The sequence below is a fragment of the Cyprinus carpio genome, chromosome A21 (assembly GCF_018340385.1).
Source record: "Cyprinus carpio isolate SPL01 chromosome A21, ASM1834038v1, whole genome shotgun sequence".
Lineage (NCBI taxonomy): Eukaryota > Metazoa > Chordata > Actinopteri > Cypriniformes > Cyprinidae > Cyprinus > Cyprinus carpio.
Window position 1 is genome coordinate 3940716 of NC_056592.1, and position 23161 is coordinate 3963876.

The following is a 23161-nucleotide window of genomic DNA, read 5'->3' on the forward strand; positions in this document are numbered from 1 at the left end:
TGTAAAATGTCCATATTTTCATATTCCCATTCTATACAATGTATCTATACATTTCATCTAACTTGCATATGAATGTGCTCTTGGGGCAATCCATAATAATAAAATAAAAGTAGTATAATAATGGAAGTAATAACTTGGCAACATTTTCATAAGAATATCCCATATTACATAGAAATATTTATTCATATTTTCTTTCCCTGTTGAGTTTTCCCCCAAAATGCCTGATTAACACTGATCTGTCCTCTACATAAAACATGAAAATTATGCCCCGTTTCGTAACAAAAAAAATCATATTTCAATTTGAAACCCCATAAAATTTTTCTGAGATGTTTATGACAAAAAATTTAAAATTAGGTAGATTTAAATGATAATTACAAAACATTATAAAATTTCGTTCAGAGTGCTACATTTGATCTTTCTGTCAATATAATTCATATTTAAAACTTAACTTTAAAACTGTGGCATGTAAGGAAATTCATTAAAATATAATGTCCTCTACAGAGGACAAAATATTCAGCAAAAAATGTTACCACACACGAAAGAAGGCCGAGCTATCGACTCGCTAGCCAATCGTCGGCGTCTACATGAAAACCAGCAGCCAATGAGAACCGAGAATTTTGGGCGGACTATTTGAACGCTACTTCTTCGAGCGATCCTATTGGTCCGTTAGACTGTCAATATTTTAAGACACAGCTCGCTTTAAAACTACGCTTGTATGTTTTAAAAACATTATTTGAAACAGTCATGTTATAACGATAACATAATATAAAACACGCTTAATTAAACAGTGAAATGATAAAAGTAGCCGTTCTAAAACGCGTTAAACTATCTAAACAGAGCGCCTTACGTTTCCTACGTGACAGGCCCAGGGGGCGGAGCCACATTCAACATCAACAAAAGGAAAAGAGAAGCAGCGAAAACAGACGAAAGATTCTCGGATACACGAACACAATATGTCCTTTTAACAGCCCTGGTAAGGTAATGTACCTTTATTTGTCTTTAACAACCTTCTTTAAGATATTGGTTACCTTTTAAAACGTCTGCTTAGATTAACTGTCACCGTTATGATCGTATTTCCTTTTTTTTTTTTTTTTTTTTGAATATGGGCTTGATGTTTGTTTATGCTGGTATTTATGTACTAACGTTAGATTTTTGACTAAGTAACGTTAATCTGTATATTTTAAGACATTTTTATCGATCGTTTGTGTATGTCGCTAATGAAAATTAGGTTTATTTTACTGGAATGACCGAATCCCTTGTTATTTTTCTGGTGGTCTTTGATGTTTACTTTCTAAACCAGTAACGTTACGTTATATTTATAGTTTTAAGTGAACTTCCGTATAAATCTGAATCGAACAGATGGATCTGTTTACGGTTTCAGCTCCCTGCAATTTACAAAAAAAATCGTATATAAATTTAATTTCGAAAACAAACTGTGCAGAAGATTTAAACCCCTCCCCCCTCTGGTCGAGGTATTTTCCAGCTGAAGGATCAACTGGATGACATTTACTTTCGATCCTGTTTTAACCTTAGCATTTTGGTCAACGAGTTTTAAAAAGGTCGATTTCACATTAATTTCTCCATCTCAGTTGGAATGAGTCGGATTTATTTGTTTGGATGTCCTGTAAGAAGGCGTTAACCAGCGAAACCCGACACCGAGGCTCAGCTGAGAGGAGGGGGCTGGGCTAAACCTTGACCCACCCTGTGTGAACGGAATTTACTTAACTTTTTTTAATGCATTTTTAAAGGTGTTTTGACAACTTGAAACCCAGACGAAGTGAAAATATGGAGGCCATCAAACTGATGAAGGAGCTGAAGAGCAATTTGGATCAGGAGGTTCATTATCTGCCAAAGGAGACGGGTCTCAGTTTGATCGAATCCACACAAGAGGTAAACTAGTTTTACAAACTGCTGTGAAAATACATATACAAACTTTATTTGATAACATTTTCAACAGTTCTGGAATGTTGCACTGTATTTCTATACTGTAAAAAAAATACTTTTTACAATGTACAAAACAATATTTGGGACTAGAAGGCAAAATGTGTCTCAGTTTTAAACGTTAAATGTAACTTATTTCTCCTCATCCACACAGAATGGTAATGGAGTTTCCGCCAAATGTCGAGATGCTCGAGTGGAAGATCTCTGGAGCTTGACCAGTTTCTTCGGTTACAGCACTCAGACCTTTGTATTAGCTGTTAACCTTCTGGACAGGTTTATAGCGATGATGAAGGTAATCAATTAGTTATAAGTCAATTCATCTGATTAACAGGTGTTAGAACATGTTATAACTGATCACTTGTGTGTTCCTAAAGGTTCAGCCCAGGTATCTGGCCTGCATCAGCATCAGTTGCCTTCACATCGCCGCCCGAGTGACCAAAGAAGAGTGCAAGGTTTCGTCCAGCCATGAGCTGATTCGCATCAGCCAGTGCAAGTTCACCGTCTCAGACCTCAGCCGAATGGAGAAGATCATTCTGGAGAAACTCAACTTCCAGTTAAAAGCTGTCACAGCCTTAACCTTCCTGCATTTGTACCACGCCATTGCACTTTCGCACACGTCGAACAGGTAAGAACAAGTGGCATTAACACACTTCAGAGCCACAGACTTTAACATGCAGGCTTGGCATGTGAAACTTTGACTTGTAAAGGTTGATAAACAGAGCTTGCAAGTGGACTTTGAGCATTCTGCTGTATATGGGAGTGATGGCAGTCAGAAAATAGCAGATTATCTTTAGACTAGACGCAATCGCTTGTTCAATGACAAACAGTTTGGCTATTAAAATCTCACTAATGCATTAAATCATCATCTTTTCAGAAAAGACGTCCTCAATCTTGACAAACTGGAAGCCCAGCTGAAAGCCTGCCTATGCAGAATTGTTTTCTCCAAAGCAAAAGTAAGAACACCTTAGATTCATGAAGCAAGGTAAATGGAAATTTGAATTATGATTAATCATCTCTCTCTCTCTCTTTTTTTTTTTAAGCCTTCGGTGCTCGCTTTGTCACTCTTGATGCTTGAGATTGAGGCCTTACAGTCTGTGGACCTGCTAGAAATCGCCCAGCGCATACAAACACACCTGAAGGTAAGAATTTATGAGGAGATCGACATTTTTACACGCCCTGAACATCAATAAAAACCTTTTAAAAGTGAAGAAATCCAGTTGAATGTCACAGACTGCTCTGTTTGGTTCAAAGTCAAGCAGAACTAGTTTAGTTTAATCAGAAAATTTTTCACCAAAACAAATCAAAAATATACCTTTAGTTTCAGCCGCACTTAAACATCTGTGGTGTAGGATAAATCCAGAGCACTTAACCCAGTTCTGTCGCCAACAGGCCATTGGTTTACACATGTTGGTCCCAATCGAAAGGTAGCTGGCTCTGTGCCCTGTCCTTGTGTAAGCAGGAGTCTAATGCAGCAGTGTCTGTTTGCAGATCTCGAAGGCTGACCTGGTGCACTGGCGAGGCCTGGTAGGCCAGTGTATGAGGGAATACTCCTCTCCAGAATGTGCCAAACCTGACCACAAGAAACTGGTGTGGATCGTCTCGCGTAGGACGGCACAGAACCTACACAGCATCTACCGCAGCATCCCCGAGCTGCCCACAATCCCAGAGGACACGTGGGACGAGAGCGAGAGGTAAACACAGCTCACCTGAGGAAAAACACAGGTGTTAGGATGTCACACTCGTACTAAACAGTCAATAGAGGAAGAAGGGAAAGGAATATTCCGGGTTAACAGCATTAAGATGATTTTAGTCAAGCTTTGATTTCCACAGAAAATCATTTAGACTTTTCATTCAGTTTGTGAAAAACAAACAAAAATCAGTTAGGTTTGAAATGGATTTCTATGGGGCAAATGTAAAATCAATCAATAAGTCAAAATGAAAATAATGTTAAATACAAGAGGATGATAAATTAGATGAAAAACTGAATTATTAAATTATTAAAACTGAAATTAAATAAAGCTAAATAGAAAATAAAAATGACATTAATATATATTTAAATGATAATGAAAACAAAGTCTAAATAAAAGTTAATTCTAAATAATAAATTCTATAATAGTATAGAAATAAAACAAATAACATTTGTACCTAGAATATACTTTTATAAACTCATAAGGAGCTCACATTAAAAAAGAATAAATAAAAAAAAGACAAAAGCACAAATTTACTAAAATTAAAACTGGAAATAAAAAAAAAAAGCCAATTCAAAATATTAATAAATACTATAATATTTTAAATAGTACTAAAATAACAATGAAACGCAGAATATGGTTTCACGAGCTCATAAGGAACTAGCCAAAATCAGTCACAACATCTCACAGTACAGTGATTATATTTTCATAGTCTACTGATAAATATAGTAAAATAACAGGAAGTAGCATGTGACATGTTGGTGTTTTACTGACACACACCTCTTACGTCACAACCTCGTCAGCACAGCGGCCCACCCAGCGTTACACTATCAGGTGTCCTTACAGTGCTGCTTGATAACTACAAATAGTTAGTCACGTCCTAGCAACCAACACAGCTGATTACAAGCTGGAAATCCAGACAGGACGTACTGCTTTGAGATGTCTAATGGGTTAGATATGCAAACATGTCACACTAGGCGCAGCAGTGGAATGTGGGTAGTGAATGATGACTATTTACAAACAGGTCACAGGTTGTGCAGCATTACCCGTGAGTAAGAGAAGGGTGTGCGAGGTGGGGTCAGTTAGACAAAAGCACAAAACATGATCTGACAGTGGTTTTTTAATCTATTACAACATTAAGTAATATTCCAGGTTAACCACACACAAGATTTCAGTCAAGCTTCAATACCACAGATAATAATATAGACTCGTAATTCAGTTTGTGGGGGGAGCAAATGTATAAGTCTAACTATACTACTATTTTTTTATTTGAAATAAAGCTGAAATAAAAACGTGTTAGATGAAAAACAAAAAAACTTACTGAAAATTAGATATGCTGCCTTTGCAACTAACTGAAATTAAATGTGCTGAAAGGACAAAAAAAAAGGAAGAAAAAATTAAATAGAAATATTAAATAAAAAAAAAGTACTAAAATTACTAAAACTAAAAAAAGATTTAACACCAATAGAAATGAAAAAAAGAAAGAAAAACAGTACTAAAATTGAAGTACTGTCATTTTTAAGTACCAAAATGACTATCTGAAATAAAAAAATAAAGTAGAAATATTAAAAAATAAGTTTAAGTTCTAAAATAACTAACAAAAATACAATAAATAATTTACATGAACAGAAATAAAAACAAAAAAAAATGTTTAGTAAAATGACTACAATAAAAATAAATAGAAATATTAAATGCTAAAACAACACTGAAACACTATTCTTTTATGAACTTGTAAGTACCTAACCAAAGTAAATAAATAAATAAAAGTCAAAATAAGAGTGCATCTGACTATTTTTTATTTTCTTTTATGACAGTGAGGATTCAAGCGAAGACCTGAGCTCAGGGGAAGAGAGTCTGAGCAGTTCGCTGGGCAGCGACGCCGAGGGACAATACTTCCCCTCGAACTTCCGCTCCCGTGCCCACAGACCGTAATCCGCTCTAAACCACTCGTCAAGGAGCACAACCGCCAATGGAGATGTGGCCTCCACGCAGCCAATGATCTGAATGGCTTCCTTGTCATCTTCCAAGATGATGTCACAGACCTCTTCTGGCTGGAAACCTGATAGCGAGGTGCCATTGTGCCTGGTCCAAAATATCAGAATTGTATTTTAAAACTCTTCTTTTATGGCTTTACAGAAAGCCAGCCCAGATACTGTAAACATCTCTCATGATTACTTGTGTTAAGCTAAAAGTAAAATAATTCAGCACTGCACAACACTGGCAGCTAAAAACTAAAACAAACAAACAAAAAAAAAAGTAGCGTAGCGTTTATAGAAGTTGGTGCATGTTCGGATTTGTCAGCATTCCAGGCGGCTCAATATGACATATCCAAGGTACACTAGACTGTTATAGACAACTTGAGACTTGTACTTTGGTGCTTTGCACAGTTTTGTAATATGATTGTAAGTGTGTGACAGTGAGAAAGCTGAGTGCCAGCAGATCGAGATTTAATGTGGTATGCATGGTGTTTGCAGAAAAACAGTGGATTGTTTATTTTTTGTGTATGTATGTGAGTGTGATGTTGTTAACCTACTTGCCAATTTAGTACAAGTTTCACTTTAGCCAATGTATGAAGACAAATACTGTATGTTGAAAATGTGCAACAAAAAAAAAAGCCTAAAAACCTTATAAAATGTAAAAAATGTCAATATAAAAACATGTAAATTTGTATAATGTAAAAAAGAAAATGCATATACGTTCTGTATAGCATCTTGTAGATATTAACTTATTTATTGTTATTTTTGTCATGGTAATATAAAAAAAAAAAACATTCACCATTAAAAAAGCTATTTTCAAATTCACTCAGTCTCCTGTTTTGCTTGGTCGGGTTATCCTGAATCAGAGGAAGTGCCTCCCTCAACTCCACACAAGCAGAAAATGGCAAACAGGCAGCAGATGTTGTAAATCGCCTCACTGCCGCAGGACATTTTACACAGCAACAGAAAGACAAAGCTGTGGCTTCATCACGCAAGAGCCTTCGTCAACTACAACGTCATGTTATCAGCTGATTTAAACACATACAAATGACCAGTGCATGACGCAATTCTGCCCAGTGTGATGTGGTTTCCCATTTTCCCCAAAAAGAGGAACTCGTTCTTATGAGAAACCACCAAACAGTGCATGTCTAGTCAGTCAAAGGCTGGAAACAATCTTTCTGTTCTCTTGTAGTACGAACAAGTGACCAAAATGCCATAAAAATACCATAGGATCATTACACACAATGCACTACATACTGATGAAATTTTTTGTGTGACCACCAGAAAAACCACAGTAAGCATTTGAAGATGTTTTCGAATATGGATTTGAAAGCCAAAGTAATAAACTAACAGACAACAATTGGGATATTGATGTCATAATGCCTTGTTTTTCTCTTTAGGCATTATACAAGTTATGTAAACTCATATGAAGTGAGAAAAGCAAGCAGAAAGCAACTATGCTAAAGACCACAAGCACACTCTAATTGGTACAAACAGTAAGCATTATTTATTATAAGCACAAATATTTGTGCAGTTCCTCACACACACTCTCACTACTGGCTTGAGTTTCTCGTTCAAACACATCCCGCCTCTTTACAGTACCCAAAAATTCGACACCACGCAAAAAGTAGGTCACTTGCCTTGCTGCATTCCTTCTTTTGACTCAGATTTTTAGAAGCCCATCCGAGATTTCTTGATTCACAGTAAATGCTGCTCCATGAATCTCTGCATCTGCTGCATGTTTTGGTCACATAATGTGCATTTTTTAACATATAGCAAACATCTTCTCCATACTTGTAATGAGGAGTACTTATAAATAGGGTTGCAAAGGGGTGGAATATTTCCGGAAACTTTCCAAAAATCTTTTGGAATATTCAAAAGAAATCCAGGAAAATTCTGTAATGTTTCCGAAATTTACTGGAAATTTTCCACCTTTTTGCAACCCTACTTATAAACCAGGTGCTGCCAACAAACAAGAGGTTTTAAGCTTTTACACCAAAGTAAAAGCTTGATGGTTTAACTTTTGAAAAAGACCAATTACTTTTTAATTATTATTATGTTTTACAGTTTATTTTATTAATAATCATCATAAATTTCAAACACCTTTTTTTAATATTACAATTGGTATATAAATCACAAAATTGTTAGCCAAATTGCCACTCAACAAACAAGCACACCAAACCTAAAGTATTTTATTTTTTTAAACTACAATCTTAGAAAAATCCCCATATTATGCAGACTTATTATAAGTCAATCTTCAGTTAACATTTTCCTTGCATATTACTGTGATCACATGACAACCCAGCAATCCCACTTTACCCAAAGTCTCATATGATGCACCAGAGATTATCCTAATTTACCAACTGAAGTCATATGAATTCCTATAGTTATGGTTTTGTCAGCTCTTTTTATGAAGCAATAAATGCAAAATTGCTTTGACTAATGCAATTATTTCACAGAGTAAATACTTCATTCTATTCAAAACTGTTGAAATGGCTGTAAAAGCATCCTGACCTGCAGCAGGCACATTCAGTCTCTTCTGAGCGAGGTGTGAGTGAGGTAAAATTAAGATGCAGTCATTAGTTATATCAAAATTATAAGATTCAATCTTATTCTAAGCCAGTAACTATTATATCACGAGATGTTTTGAGTTGTTTTAAGTATTTCTTATTCACATTAATGCAATCAAAAATGTAAATAATGTATAAAAAAAAAAAAAAGCATGACAGTCAAAGATGCCTGCCCAACCTATTTACATTACAAAAAAATTATAAAAGCAATGCAGAACAAAACTGCATTCTGTGTGAACCAGCCTTGGTGCATGAAACAAAATTAACTTTTGACCAATACAATTATAATACCACCATTACATGATTTGATAAACCTAATCATCATCCTGTCCCACAGCTGGTGCACATTTCCAGGCAACACTCAAAGTGACAGGCTGATAATGATGCACTGTAATTTGCTTTGGATAAAACCATCAGCCAAATACATAAAAGCACAAATTATAACGAATCAGAAACTGTTGCTCATACACCCATCCCCTGGTGAGCAAAAGAGACATTAAAAATCTTAACCTTAAACCTTCTAACAGTTGTGAAAAACTAGAATACAATGGCACTTAATGATTACACTATTCATATACAATTGTATTTGCGTACACAAAGATAGCTCAAAGATTACCACAGAAATACTATGGTAAGTGCCAAGGTACTTTTTGGTAGTCAAGATCAGAGTTAATACATTCAATAAGGAACTGTTCCACAGAATTAAAATCAGATCTCTAGTTACACTGACAGCGGTTAACAGCTCTTGTAAAGAATTAAAAAAAAAAAAAAGGTTCAGTGGTGTGTGGGTGTGTGTGTGTGTGTGTGTGTGTGTAGAGTCAATGACAACTGATACAGATCATCATTCAAGGAAGCTCTGAAGGATTGCCTGGAAAAACCACAGGGTGAATCACACTGCTGCAACTCCTTCAGGCTAATATCTGAAGATGTTATGTGATAAATGACGGCGTTTACCTGGGAGTTTATTAATGAGGTGGTGATGGGCGTGGCTTCTCAGGTATTTGGCGAGTATCTCTCACTCTCCCGACGTACAGGCTGCTGTCCTTCTGATCCAGAACTACGTCAGCACTCTGCACAGAGGAAGTGACAAAGATGAATAATAAATTGAGACCCACCTGAATAAAAACAAAGAGAAGAATAACAAAAGTGTTAAACTAAAGAATGTTCATTAAATACACAAAACTGAAATAAACAGTAATGGTAAATTCAGCTTAATCAAAGGCCTTTATTCACAAGCCAATAAATTTTACACAATTTCTTGAAAGGTACTAAAATTCTTATATTTCAAATACTGTATAATGATAATAATAACTTGAATACTACTAATAATAATTATTACGGTTGTTATTTAATTGTTAGTATTACCTATAACAATAGGTATTAGTAATAATTAGATAAAATTAGAAACACTAATAAAAAATGATACTTAAAAATAATTATATTTTATAATGTTATCTAATAAGTATTGAGTCTTGTTAATATGAACAATAAAATGATTTGATAAAAATTAGGTAAGATTAAATATATAATTATTTTATTAATAACAACAATATGTGACCCTGGACCACAAAACCAGTCTTAAGTGTCAATTTTTAATAATAAATAAGCTTTCTATTCATGTATGGTTTATTAGGAGGACAATACTTGGCCGAGATACAACTATTTGAAAATCAAGAACCTTACAATGCAAAAAAACAAAAATATATATAAAAACACCATTAAAATTGTCCAAATGAAGTTCTTAGCAATGCATATTACTAATCAAAAATCAAGTTTTGATATATTTACAGTAGGAAATTTACTAAATATCTTCATGGAACTTGATCTTTACTTAAAATCCTAATTATTTTTGGCATAAAATAAAAATCGATAATTCTGACCCATACAATGTTTTTTTTGGCTATTGCTAAAAATATACCCCAGCGACTTAAGACTGGTTTTGTGCTCCAGGGTCACACATAAGAATAATAGTAAAACATTGAGACCTAAAAATAAAAAAAATTATAATAACGAGATTTTATAATATTATCTAATTATTATTATTAAATCCTATTATTACAAACAATAAGATTTAATATAAAATCTAATAATGAGACATATTACATTTTATAATTAGTTTCATCAAATAGTTATTAAATCATAAAATTTATTAAGTTAGATATTAAAATTATAATAATATATTTTTATAATATTTAGTGGTCTCTCTTCACCTGTCGCACCTCATCCAACCACCCCAATACACTGACTTTTTACATTTAACCCTTTAGCAGATGCTTTTATCCAGAGACTTACAAATGAGGAGCATTATATTACAATATTACTCAAAATACATAAAGCCAAATTGAAAGCATAAGCAAGATTAGCCTGCAAGCTAGTGCAGAAGTGAAGTGAACAAGAAAGGAACAAGAATTTATTTGAAATGTGTAAGCACATTTGTTAATGGTTGTGGATTAGTTAAGTGTTCGCAGAAGAGGTGTGTCTTCAGCTGCATTATATTTATTTTATCTCAGTAACATCCACTTTTGATTGTGGAATTAATCATTCATGAGTGATAAACACTACAGTGGACAAAAACCCTTGCATGATGCTGTTTCGACACTGATAGGAGTTGCTGGTTTGGCTATCGACGTAAACAAAATGCTTACAGTAATAACTCTGAATGCGTCGCTTTACCCGCATGTCTGTAAGCTCCGCCCCCGTTCTTTCAGCATACACCATCACTCTCGGGTGACAGAACCCCGTGCGTCGCTTTCGACAGGAGAACTCACACCATCGCCATGGCGATGTCTGTAAGCTCCGCCCCCTGTTCTGTCAGCAGGAATTATTGGTCAGGACACCAAGTCAAAACTAAAAGGTGAAACCAAAACTAAAAATCTAAATTTGAACTCCACACCATCGCCATGGCGACTTAGCACATTTTGTATTTAGGATTGGGCATTTCAGGTTGGAATCCTCCTCACGGAACTTCTTTGGGGATTTAGGATTGGGAATTTGGTAAACAGAAATCAGAATGTCACAAACCCTCCGGGACAGGATTACAAATTCATCAGACCCTCACTGGGTTTGAAATGGCAATGAGCTGCGGAGGGAGCTCCCAGTGCTAAGGAGCACACTGTAATGAAGCAGCTCGAGGCTCAGCGGCTTGAGCGAGGACAGACTTATTGACCTCACAAACCGAGCGTACCACAAAATGCTTGCTTTTAAAGCAAGGAATCTGCGTTTTAAATTTGTGGCAATAAACACTAAAAGAAACTGAAACTAAAATGAATGATCTTTCATTTACGACAATTCAATCACGAAAATCAAATCTTTAAATTTCAACACATATTAATTTGTGGCAATAAACAACAGCCTATTTTGTCATCATACACGGCAACCAATTATATGGGCATGAGGGAGGGGCCGGGCCATCACAAACAGGTTATGGTGGTAATGCTTAAAAATATGTTTCTGACAAATGTGTGTCACAAATGCAAAAATAAATAGTGAGATTTAGTTCATGCTGGTTATGCATGCCAAAAAAGTTTACCTTTCAAACCCAGGGTTACTTTCGTGAAACATACATAAAAAGGTTCAAATTGTTGACAGCTCTTTTTTGTGAGAACATTATGAGTTTGATTTCAGTGGAATTTGTTTCTGGGTTTTTTAAAGAGCCGTTTGTTCAAACGAGCCGGCTTTGAAAAAGCCCTATTAAAGCATCTATTTTTCAAATTTTTAAATAAATCAAATAAAAATAAAACAATCAATAATACAAATAAAATCTAAAAAAAAATTACAAAATAAAAAAAAAAAAAAATAAATAAATAAAAAAAAAAAAAAAAAAAAATCAAACATAAAACGCCACGCTCGGTTTGATTAAGTTATCACACAGTCCTCGCTCAAGCCGCTCACTTTAAAAAGTAATCATTAAAATCCCTTTGCTGTCCATAATAATTTTTAAATCCTCAAGTCTAAAGGCTAAATGATAAAGGCCCAAAATAAATCAAATCCTAAATAAAATGCAATTTACTTTAAAACCCGAAGATAGAAAATGCCAATGTTACAAAAAGCCCTATCCTAAATACCCAAATTATTTAATTTTCCATGTTTCATTTAGATTTTTGAGCAATTGTCAGACTTTTAGTATTGACTAAAACTAAAAAACATCCTAGACCCTACCTTTAGTTTAATTTAACCAAAATAGCGAAAGTTGAATAAACTTAACAATGTATGATGTGTGGTAGACCAAAATTATTTTTGCATTTCAAATTTTGTGGCAAAACACATTCTAGTGGTAAAAATTAGAAATGTCCCTGCAGTTGCTACTAACTTAAACAATAAGTTCGAAATACTAAGTGGGACTGGGTCTTAAAATAAATAAAACTGAGTACCTCTGAAACATTTGATAATGTTCTGGGACAAATATAACCTATTTATATATATTTTACATAAATATACTAAACAGGGATTCTCAAAATGACAAAGTAAGCTAAAAGTGAATTAGTTAAAAAATTACAAAAAAACCAAATAAAAATAAAACATAAAAACCGATAATTTTCCAAGTAAAAATGTCTAAATAAAAAAATTTTCAGTTAATTTAAATGAAAGAAAATGACCAAAAAAAACGTAAAACAAAAAAATTTGAATGTTGCCTTGGATAAACATTACAAAAGTTGAAATAAAATAAATAAAAACTAAATAATCTAAAATGTTACAAAAGAAACATGACAAAAAAATTAAAAAAAACTAACATTGATATAATTAAATTAATAAAATATTAACTTTAAGTCTCAGGTGATACTTCAGGAATATATTGTTAAATTAATAAAATATTAACTTTAAGTCTCATTCAATAATACATTAATATATAAAGATCTAAACTGAAAATGCAACTGAAAAAAACTGATAAACCATTCCACAATGTTAAATATTTGACTATAAAACAACATAAAAAAACATGAGGGTGAGTAAATGAAGACATTCTCACAACCAAAAAAGCTGATTAATATGTCGACATATAAACATTTGTTATTATATATGCTTGGGTACTGGATGAACTCAACTAAAGAACATTTTGTTGAGGAAGCTGATATGATGATGATGTTGGAGTCATGTACACTGAGCTCTAATCACAAGATAACAGTGAAGCACATATTGTTCTTAAACACACACATACCCTTTTTTAACAGTCCAAAGATAACTGCACTTTTCTTACTAGTCTTCTCGACCCCAGTTTTTTTTTAAAGTACTGTATGCAACAATTTTCAGAATATAGCATAGCATAGCCTCTAGAACTTAAATCTGGACTATAGTGTCCAGTACATATAGTGAAAGAGACATGACATACAGCCAAGTATGGTGACCCATACTCAGAATTCGTGCTCTGCATTTAACCCATCCATAGTGCACACACACAGCAGTGAACACACACACCCTGTGAACACACACCCGGAGCAGTGGGCAGCCATTTATGCTGCGGCACCCGGGGAGCAATTGGGGGTTCGGTGCCTTGCTCAAGGGCACCTCAGTTGTGGTATTGCCGGCCCGAGACTCAAACCCACAACCTTAGGGTTAGGAGTCAAACTCTCAAACCACTAGATCACGACTTCCCCTCTAACCAACACGAACACAACTAGTCTGGAGTCAGAAATGCTTACACTCATTCAGTGCAAAATAAAGTCATCTGAATATCAGCCCACTAATTTGAATAACCACTAGGGACATTTTCCAAATCAACTAGTCATTGGAAATTAGTCAACTAGCGGTCAGTCTTAAGGAAGAACTGAATAATCAGGGACCTATGTATGTGAGAGCTTTCAAACAAAAAGCACCAATGTTTTGTCTGGATGATGTTCATTCACTGTGGCTTTGTTTTGTCTCCTAGCAGCCAAACGGCACAGAAATAATCCAGCTGCACTGCCACATTACCTGCACACAGATGCTTTGAAAATGCACCTGATTTTACACTCTGACATGAAATAATGATTGCATGAAATTTGATTTCATTACTGATTAATATCATTTGAGTTTTATTGGTAGTTGCACACAGACTACCAAAAACACAATCCTCTTTAATGCTTGTGCTTTGACTCTTCCCAAGTGTAAGGTCTGTTCTCTGTCCACCTGTTTATCAGATCTCACCTACATCCTCCAAACTGGCCGAACTGATCTGACAGCTCCATTCAAATCAGACAAAAGCTTGAGAGTCCATGACAAGACTAGGAGGCTCGTCATCACTGAGCTGTTGCACCACCCTGTGGAAGTCTGAGGAGATATAAATGAAGCAGCAAATACCTTTTTACATTTCCTAAAGATTTAAGAACGGGGTGTGTAACATTAGAGTTTTTAAAATTAAATATTAGACTCTAAAACCAGCACAAATAAAATTAAGAGCATTGATTTTTAAAATAAATCTAAGCTTAAAAGTAATTTAATTGCAAAATCTTAAAATACTCAAGACATTTTTAATATATGCATATGTATTGAAATTGATTATGAATACTTAATCAGATGTCGATGAATATTTAATTTTACCGCTGTGATAATGTTTTTAAAGAAATTTAGCTTATGCATGCATCATGATTGCATAACTCTACTGAAGGATAAAAAGCAATTTTACAATTATAAATTTAGGTGTATGCAAATACAGTTAATGTTTGTGCTAAACGCATTTGCATTGTATTCCCTGCATTACAACTCATTATATTTATTATCAGGACGGACTGTAATTATCATTATTATGATGCGTGTCGCCTCACCAATCCAGCATTGACAGCGACCACGCTTCGGCTTTACTTCAGGCGGTCCGTCCATGTAACAATGTGGGAAAAGCTGGTCAGGGAATATGCTGTCCATAGTGCTGGTCCCGTCTTTCCCCGGCCCTGAGAATCAGACGAGGCCGGGCATGTTCTCGCGTGTCCAGGTGTCCACGCGCGCTCTCATGGGTGCCATGATTCATGATTCAGTCCGGTTAGCATCTCGTTCTAAGACCGCAATATGTCAAAAAAGTCGTTATAATAAAGACAAATACTGGAAATGTTAGCACGTATTTATGAAACCAAGTGGCGACCGCGTGGGCGCTAAGAAAAAACGCGTCCACGCCGCTCGCGTCACACGTATCAGCTGATTGATTGTGAGGGAAGCCAGACGCTATACGAGAAGATTCAAAACGCCCGCCACCGGAAATCTTTTCAAAATAAAAGCGCTTTAAAATTTCAAAATAAAGCTGTATAAAAATATAATATGTATATTAACAGCCCAGTTGTAAATGGAACGATTTTAGAAATAAAAAAATTAAATAAATAAATAAATAAAGGAAATATGAATAAAGACACAAATAAATGAGTGAACAAATAAGCAAATAAACAAATAAAGAAACAAATCAATGAATAAAGAAACAAGTAAATAAGTGACAGAAATAAATAAAAAACAATAAATACAAATAATAATAAAAATGAATGAATGAATGAATGAATGATATGTTAATAAAGGAAACAAACAAACAAATAAATTAAATATAAATAAATAGTAAATGAATAAATGATGAATGAATGACACTATATCCCTCCATGTCTTGTTATTTTCTAATAATGTTTCGAATACTAAGTGTGAATTTAAGAAGTTGTGGGCCTATGGGTTATGTGTATTTTGGTGATTAGGGGTTATGGACTAATAAATATGTGAGCAGTGCCTCCACCTGTACATCCTGATTTTTTACACTTGTTTATTGGTTCTCATCTTATTTACATATTCTCAACAACTACAAAAAAAAAAATGTTTAAGGCATTTGATACTTTTACTTTTCATAAGGTAACCAAATTCACCAAAATACAAAACTTCAGCCTAAATTCAAATGAATTTGAACATTTCTTATGGCTTATTTCTTATAGCTCTCTATAGAAAGCTTGATTCTGAACAATAAAAAACAAGAACAGGCCAAATACAGACTTCTCCATATCTAACACTTTTGCATTTGGATATTTTTAAATAAGTTTGCCATTGCACTTAATAGATTCTAATAGATTCATTCATTCATTTCTGTGCATTAACAATGACAATAGAAAATAAACACTTTCTTTTTTTCTCATTTTTCTCACCTGCCTTTCTCTTCCTCATTCCTGGAATGTTACACGTATGAAACCATAGAAGTTGTCAAGACAGTGTGAATGTATCTGCATTTCACCTCAAGCACAGACTGCTCACAGTGTTTTGTATTCCATGACAAGTCATAACAGGACAAGACATAACCACAAAAATAAAACAAGGGAGAAAAAAATGCATCAAAAAAGAATATTTAAAAAGGGAGAAAGCCAAACAAGAGAGCGATCTAATCATAAGCAACACATAATTTATTTACGGCTATCAGTTATCTTATGGCTGTCACCTGGATTAAACTATAGATCAATGTGAAATCTAGTTGCATTTCACAACTAAATTAAGAATAAGTTCACCCAAAAAGTAAACAATGTTGAACATTTTATCACCCTCGGGCCATCCCTTATAAAGATACATTTCTTTCTTTATGGGAACAAGATCTGGAGAAATGTAGCATCACATCACTTGCTCAGCAATAGATCATCTGCAGTGAATGGGTGCCGTCAGAATGAGAGTCCAAACAGCTGATAAAAACACCACAATAATCCACACCACTCCAGTCCATCAACTGATATCTTGTGAAGTGAAAAGCTGCATGTTTGTCATAAAGAAATTAATCATTAAAGAATTTTTTTAACCAAATAATAATAAAGCTTTCTGCTGAAAAAGCCCATCCCCTGTTGTTTAGAACTGTTTTTGCTTGTTAACACTGCTTGATCTGTACATATTTCTCTCCGAGACTACTTTTTCATTGGAGAGTGCAATATTATGGATAGAGGACTTGATGTTGATTATTGTGATGTTTTTATCAGCTGTTTGGACTCTCATTCTGACAGCACCCATTCACTGCAGAGGATCCATTGGTGTGCAACTGATGTAATGCTAAACTTCTCCAAATCTGTACTGATGAGGAAACAAACTCACCTACATCTCCTGAGGATGAGTAAGGTTTCAACTTATTTTCATTTCTGGGTGAGCTATTCGTTTAAGCAGTGCGTGTCTCTGTATGTGCATGTCTGCATGAGAATCAGAGGGAAACAATCTGTTGCTACGCTGTTAGTCACAACCCACTGGCACTTTTGTCTTCAGGCCAGAGACAGTGTCTCCAAACTGCAACTGTTGAATCCATCTTGCATATTGTATAACGAATCAAATCCAAAGAAAAATAAAGAGAAAAACCAACACACACCACTGGACCTTAGTCAGGTAGACTGCATATTTAATATGACCATCTGTCCTGATAAAGGTTCATTAAACCAAAACATAAGACAGGTGCGACTTTTGTTTTATTTGTTTTAATGACTATATTAATGGTGTGCTTTAAAATTACATGAGTTTAAATATAGGTATTATAATACAACATTTGGATTCTCTATACAAATAACATATACAGTACAGACAAACTTTACCTTGGTCAACAAGGCTTTATGTAACATTCAAAACACACAGACTCTGAACACAGTCCAGGCAGTATATTACATCCTTTTCTTTCAGGGCCATTCAAATGACTCTCCATTTGTATTCAGTATAAAAGGTGCGGCTCCTGTCCAACTGATTCTGGCTTGAACTGCAGCTATTAATTCTCCTCGTGGCACTTCACATATTAAAAACTTTAAATCTACAACAAAGAGGCTCAGAAACAAGATCGAAACCAAAAAACATTCATTCTAGAAAACTCCTTTTTAAAATAATAATAATACAGTCAACAGAAAATCACAATTGACTGAATCCAGTTTCAAAGATTAGAGAAGTTAAATGGGTTGCACACCACACATTTCATGTTGATTTATGCAGAGATGCTATGCGCACGTCCTTTGCGCGTAAGGAAGTAGCGTTTGGTTCCGACAGTCCTGGACATGAGCATGAACAGATATGGATCCAGAGCGCTATGCAGGCAACACAGACACACGGTCACGCTGAAGTAGATGTAAAAACTCTCCGTAGAGCCGACAGACAGCAGAACGTAATGCACGAAATGAAGGCAGCTGCTCGGGCTGAAGCACAAAACGAAGATAATGAAGTTAAACGTGCTAGCTCTGATATAAAGAGCCCAGTCTTGGTGTGAACGGTTCAGGTGCCAGATGATAGAGGTGTAACATGCCACTGTCACCACTAGGGGCAGGAAAAAACCTACACAGGTCAAGCCTAAGTTATAATAGACAAGCCATTGGTAGTAATAAAAATCAGCCGGAAGAACATCGTGGCATGTGATTATTCTGAGATCTGTGACGCGGTAGCTTTGTTGCACAAGGAATTCCGGCAGGAGGGCGATAATAAATACAACCCAGATGGTTAAACAACCCAATGTGCTCAATGAGCGCTTCGGCAAGCTCTTATAAAGGAATGGATGAACCACAGCTAGGTAGCGTTTGATGCTAATGCATGCTAGTGTGAAAGCAGAGCAGTAAAGGTTTCCGTAAAAACAGGCGGTCGTGATACGACAAGCGGTTTCGCCAAATATCCAATGGTTTCCGCTGAGATGATAGTGCACCTTTAGTAACAGGCTGAACAACAGCAGCAAGTCGGACGCTGCCAAGCTACAGTACAAAATAGCCGACGAAATGACCCTCACTTTGGTTCCAACGGAGACCAAGATGGCAATATTGGCGGGAATGCCGACAACGATGGCGATGATGTAGACGGCTGGGATGAACCTATTGCTCAGAGGACCTTGGAGGTAGTTGGCCGTGTTGTTGCTTCGTAACTTGACTTCAACATCAACGGCGGGTGGGTGGATGCGTGTTTGGGGGTCTGTGGTTTCGTTTGGAGGAGGAGGTACGTTGACTGGGATGGCGTCTCCTTGAAAGGTCCTCGGACTGGCGATGTCAGTGCTGTTGCGCTTGCTCTTCCTGGCCCTCTTTCCTGCAAGTGGACATAGAGGAGAGTTAGAAATGGTTTTATATATATATATATATATATATATATATATATATATATATATATTTATATATTATATATTTATATATATATATATATATATATATATATATATATATATATATATATATATATATATATATATATATATATATATATATATATATATATATATATATATATATATATATACACACACAATACAATACAGTGTTTATTTATATAGCACATTTAAAAAAACCACAGTCGACCAAAGTGCTGCACAGAGTATGCAAAACAAAACAAATAAACAAGTTTATCAACAATAAAATGCTAACTATAAAACACACACTGTAAAATGGACGAATATAAATAAAATAAATAATCATTTCACAACAAAAATATCATTTTACCACAACTTAAATAAATGCATGTTGCTAGCTAAAAATTCTATATATATATATATATATATATATATATATATATAGCATGTTGCTAGCTAAAAATTATTGTATGCAAATATCCTTTTACCACAACTTAAATAAATGCATGTTGCTAGCTAAAAATTCTATTTTATTGATTATTGAACATTTATAGTTGCAAACATAATTTTGATAAGTTCTTTTAGTTTTAGTTGTAGTAATAATAAAATTAATAAAATTGTCTTGATGAAAGTTGGGTAGTTGGTTTCAAGTTCCCAGCATGCTTTGCATAGGATAAGGAGAATAAATGTTGTAATTGAGTGTTATTTTGTTTTTATATATGATCCATCTCAAACTATTTAAAATCATATTTAAACTTTGTGTGTATAAATATATACACATGCATTGACTGATTATATTTAGTGAACCTCGAAAAAATCTGATTAAAAATTTTAAAAGTATTTAAATCTTAAAAATGTTCCTGCTCTATACATAAACTTTTAAAAAGACCTTCTGTTGCGTCTTATACTACTTAAAATGGGCATATTTAACATAAACTTATTAATATAATATTCACAAAATAAAAAAATATATTAATTTTTACTGTAGTTGATCAAATCTGTTTGATTATAGATTATTTTAGAGGAATACAGTCTTTAAGAGTGTTTCTTTATGGAAAAAAAAGAATCCTATTCACGTTAGTTGCAAAGTTATTTTCTTTTTTCTTTAACAATACCTTCTGTTGTGTCTTACAACGCTTAAAATTGGTCTAGAAAACCAAGAAACAAGTCTTAAGGGAAAAAAAAAACAAAAACAAATAAATTCCATTTAATTCATTTCTACTTCAGCTTAATTATTTGCGCAAAATGCTTCTTTCAGATTTAATGCTGTATTTGTTACGGAGTAAATCGTCTCGTTTCTCTTTCATCACTGATGCACGCTTCAACAGGAAATTCAGACTGCTGTACAGACCAATGGAATGTTTGAAGAGAAACGGATTTAAACACATTTAACAAATCAATTCGCTTACCGTTAGCCTGGGTCGCGTTTAGAAGAATTAAAGTTATCAAAACGACAAGAAAAACTTTCCCCATGACTGAGAAAGACGTCCAATACGGTCAATTCAAAACAAGAGAAGTCCCCACACGCTTTGTCTGTGAGTGGAATCCAAATGAAGGGCGTAAAGACACAAGAGCTGACTGCGACCCTCTCTCTCTCTCTCTCTCTCTCTGAGAATAGCGGTGTCGTTCCAAACAGATGACATCATCATCGCCCCCTCTTTTTTGAACCCCTTTAGGCATTTGACGTCATAATTACTTCTATTATTTTGTGTTCTTGATCGTTCAATAATTTATCCATCTAAAGTCTTAAAGGGGCCATTCATAGTTTTTATTATTATTATTATTATTTATTGCTCACTTGGTGGCCTAGTGACACTTGGAGAAAAAAAAAGTAAGACCTGTTGGTCTATCAGTAATTTCTGTTTAGTTTGACGGTTTAAAACAAATATCTTGTTGTTCAGCCAAAGATTTTGCGTGCATGTAATTTTAACATTGTGTGAAGGAATGGAAATGCCTGTAGGTAAGAGATAAAACAAATATAAAGGTCACATTTATGATCTAAGTAATCTACAACCATCTGGACGTCTGTGTTTCACTTCCCATCACTGCATTCTCTTCTTACTTGTTGGTTACTGCGTTGCAGTCTGCACGAGTTCTCTATGACGCAGTAGGAACAGATCGATGAGGCATCAAAGCATGACAAAAACATGAGAGAGAGATGATTTCCTGTTTCCTACAAAGGACAAACTCATACCTAGATGTGATTTAAGTAAACCAGCAAAACATGCATTCTTGCACACCCAAACATATCCGTGCACACACACACACACACACACACACACACACACACACACACACACACACACACACACACACACACACTTTTGATTTAATTACAGGTCAGGTCAGCGGGTTGGGTGTAAACATGCTTTACAGATTTTACATTGAACATCAACTGGCAATCAAACACAATACCGAAACTCTTTATTGTGCAAGAGTAAAACAAAAATGATCTAAAAAAAACTAACATATATTATACACGTAATATTGTACCAAAAGAGCTTGATTTAACGTTATCAACAAAAGAGATGGGATGCATTTTCTGCTCTCTTTTAAAGAAATAGTTCAACCAAAAGTTTGCTCACTATTGGATCAATGGATGCTCTGCAGTGAATGGGTGCCGTCAGAATGAGAGTTGATAAACAGTTGATAAAAACATCAAAATAGTTCACAAGTAATCCACATGACTCCAGTCCATTAATTAATGTCTTGTGAAGTGAAAAGCTGCATATTTATAAGAAACTAAGCCATCATAAAAGCATTTTAACTCTAAACCATCGACTCTATAATCGATGAGTCTATAATCCATAATAACACTTCCTCTCGAAGAAGTCCATCCGCTGTTGTCCTCTCACATCAAAATCCACCCACATAGACGTCTTTTTCACTGGAAAAAAACATTATAGATGACTTGTGTTTTAGTCTGAAGTAATGGTTTGATGTTAAAAATGATCTTGATGGATTTGTTTCTTACAAACAGCTTTTCTCTTCATAAGATGTTAACTGTTGGACTGGAGTGGTGTGGATTATTGTGATGTTTTTATCAGCTGTTTGGACTCTAATTCTGACGGCACCCATTCACTGCAGAGGATCCACTGGTGAGCAAGTGATAAAATGCTACATTTCTCCAAATCTGAAATAAATTAAAGTAAATTTTCAACCATTTTAAATTTTTGAGTGAAATATTCCTTTAAAAGTTGATAAGATGATACATTTTGTTATCTTAACTATGCATGATTTTAGGATTGCTTTTTGTCCCCAAACAGTTTGAAACTTTTTTTTCTCTAAAAAGCATGTGCATCAACTATGGGTGTCTTCATATTTTGTTTTTGAAACTGCTGGGTTTCTATCAAAGTGATTGTTGTTCAGTAAAGGTGAAAGGTGTCATTGTTTCCTGCATGAGTACACATTGAATGACTAACGCACATCTCCTGCTGCGAGTGAGCTGCGTGAAACTCATGCAAATAACTATTAAACATCCACATGCAAACACCAACTAAACATCCTGCTGTTCAGAGTAAACATTCTGATAGAAAGCCTACTGATATGGTGCGTCAGTTATACTCTCTCGAACTGTGAGACTGGAACACAGATGTCTTCCTTACAAATAGACACATCAGAAACAGTCAGGCATGGAAAAATAGTGCCTGGGGGTGATTTCTCAAAAATACTCACATTTTTATGGGAAAAGGACGTGGTGTTCTGAAGTGACACTAACACATGAGGACTCCTGAAGGGTCACAGAGTGTGTTTTCACATGCATGAACTGGTATTCAAACAGATATTCCACACACAGCATGAACACACATGCACAGAGATGACGCATTTAACAAAACGGTGCCTAAATTCTTTACAGTATGTGAACATTTCTGAAGTTTGGGATTCTCAAACATAGACTTACTGAGAGGATTCACAGAGAGTTCTCTCCTTTAGCCTAGAAACAATTAACATCTTAAATCATATTGCTAATGTAATTTCTTAATAATATTTAATATGATAACTATTATAATGTTT

At 34.8% G+C, this 23161-nt stretch overlaps 2 protein-coding genes and 1 long non-coding RNA gene across 4 annotated transcripts; 1 reads left to right on the plus strand and 2 right to left on the minus strand.

Moving 5' to 3' along the window:
• The first annotated feature begins 771 nt into the window (after positions 1–771).
• On the plus strand, positions 772–6430 carry LOC109045898 (cyclin-G2-like). Of its 2 annotated transcripts, none has more exons than XM_042778629.1 (8): positions 772–973; positions 1749–1890; positions 2096–2233; positions 2316–2566; positions 2816–2894; positions 2982–3080; positions 3430–3632; positions 5444–6430. In XM_042778629.1, exons 2-8 carry the CDS (start codon positions 1786–1788, stop codon positions 5559–5561), a joined length of 993 nt encoding a protein of 330 aa, XP_042634563.1. In that variant the 5' UTR covers positions 772–973; positions 1749–1785; the 3' UTR covers positions 5562–6430. The 2 variants fall into 2 exon arrangements, with proteins under 2 accessions (XP_042634563.1, XP_042634562.1); XM_042778628.1 differs by having other exon boundaries at positions 773–978.
• Positions 1915–10905, minus strand: LOC109045899. The gene is made up of 3 exons (XR_002010469.2): positions 10849–10905; positions 9130–9290; positions 1915–3647 (listed from the first exon to the last, which is right to left on the minus strand). It is a non-coding gene; the product is annotated as an uncharacterized LOC109045899 (long non-coding RNA).
• A 6540-nt stretch (positions 10906–17445) lies between these two features.
• LOC109045897 (proteinase-activated receptor 3-like) lies at positions 17446–20784 on the minus strand. Its single transcript, XM_019063713.2, has 2 exons — positions 20557–20784; positions 17446–19110 (listed from the first exon to the last, which is right to left on the minus strand). Exons 1-2 carry the CDS (start codon positions 20618–20620, stop codon positions 18035–18037), a joined length of 1140 nt encoding a protein of 379 aa, XP_018919258.1. The 5' UTR covers positions 20621–20784; the 3' UTR covers positions 17446–18034.
• Positions 20785–23161: the final 2377 nt, after the last annotated feature.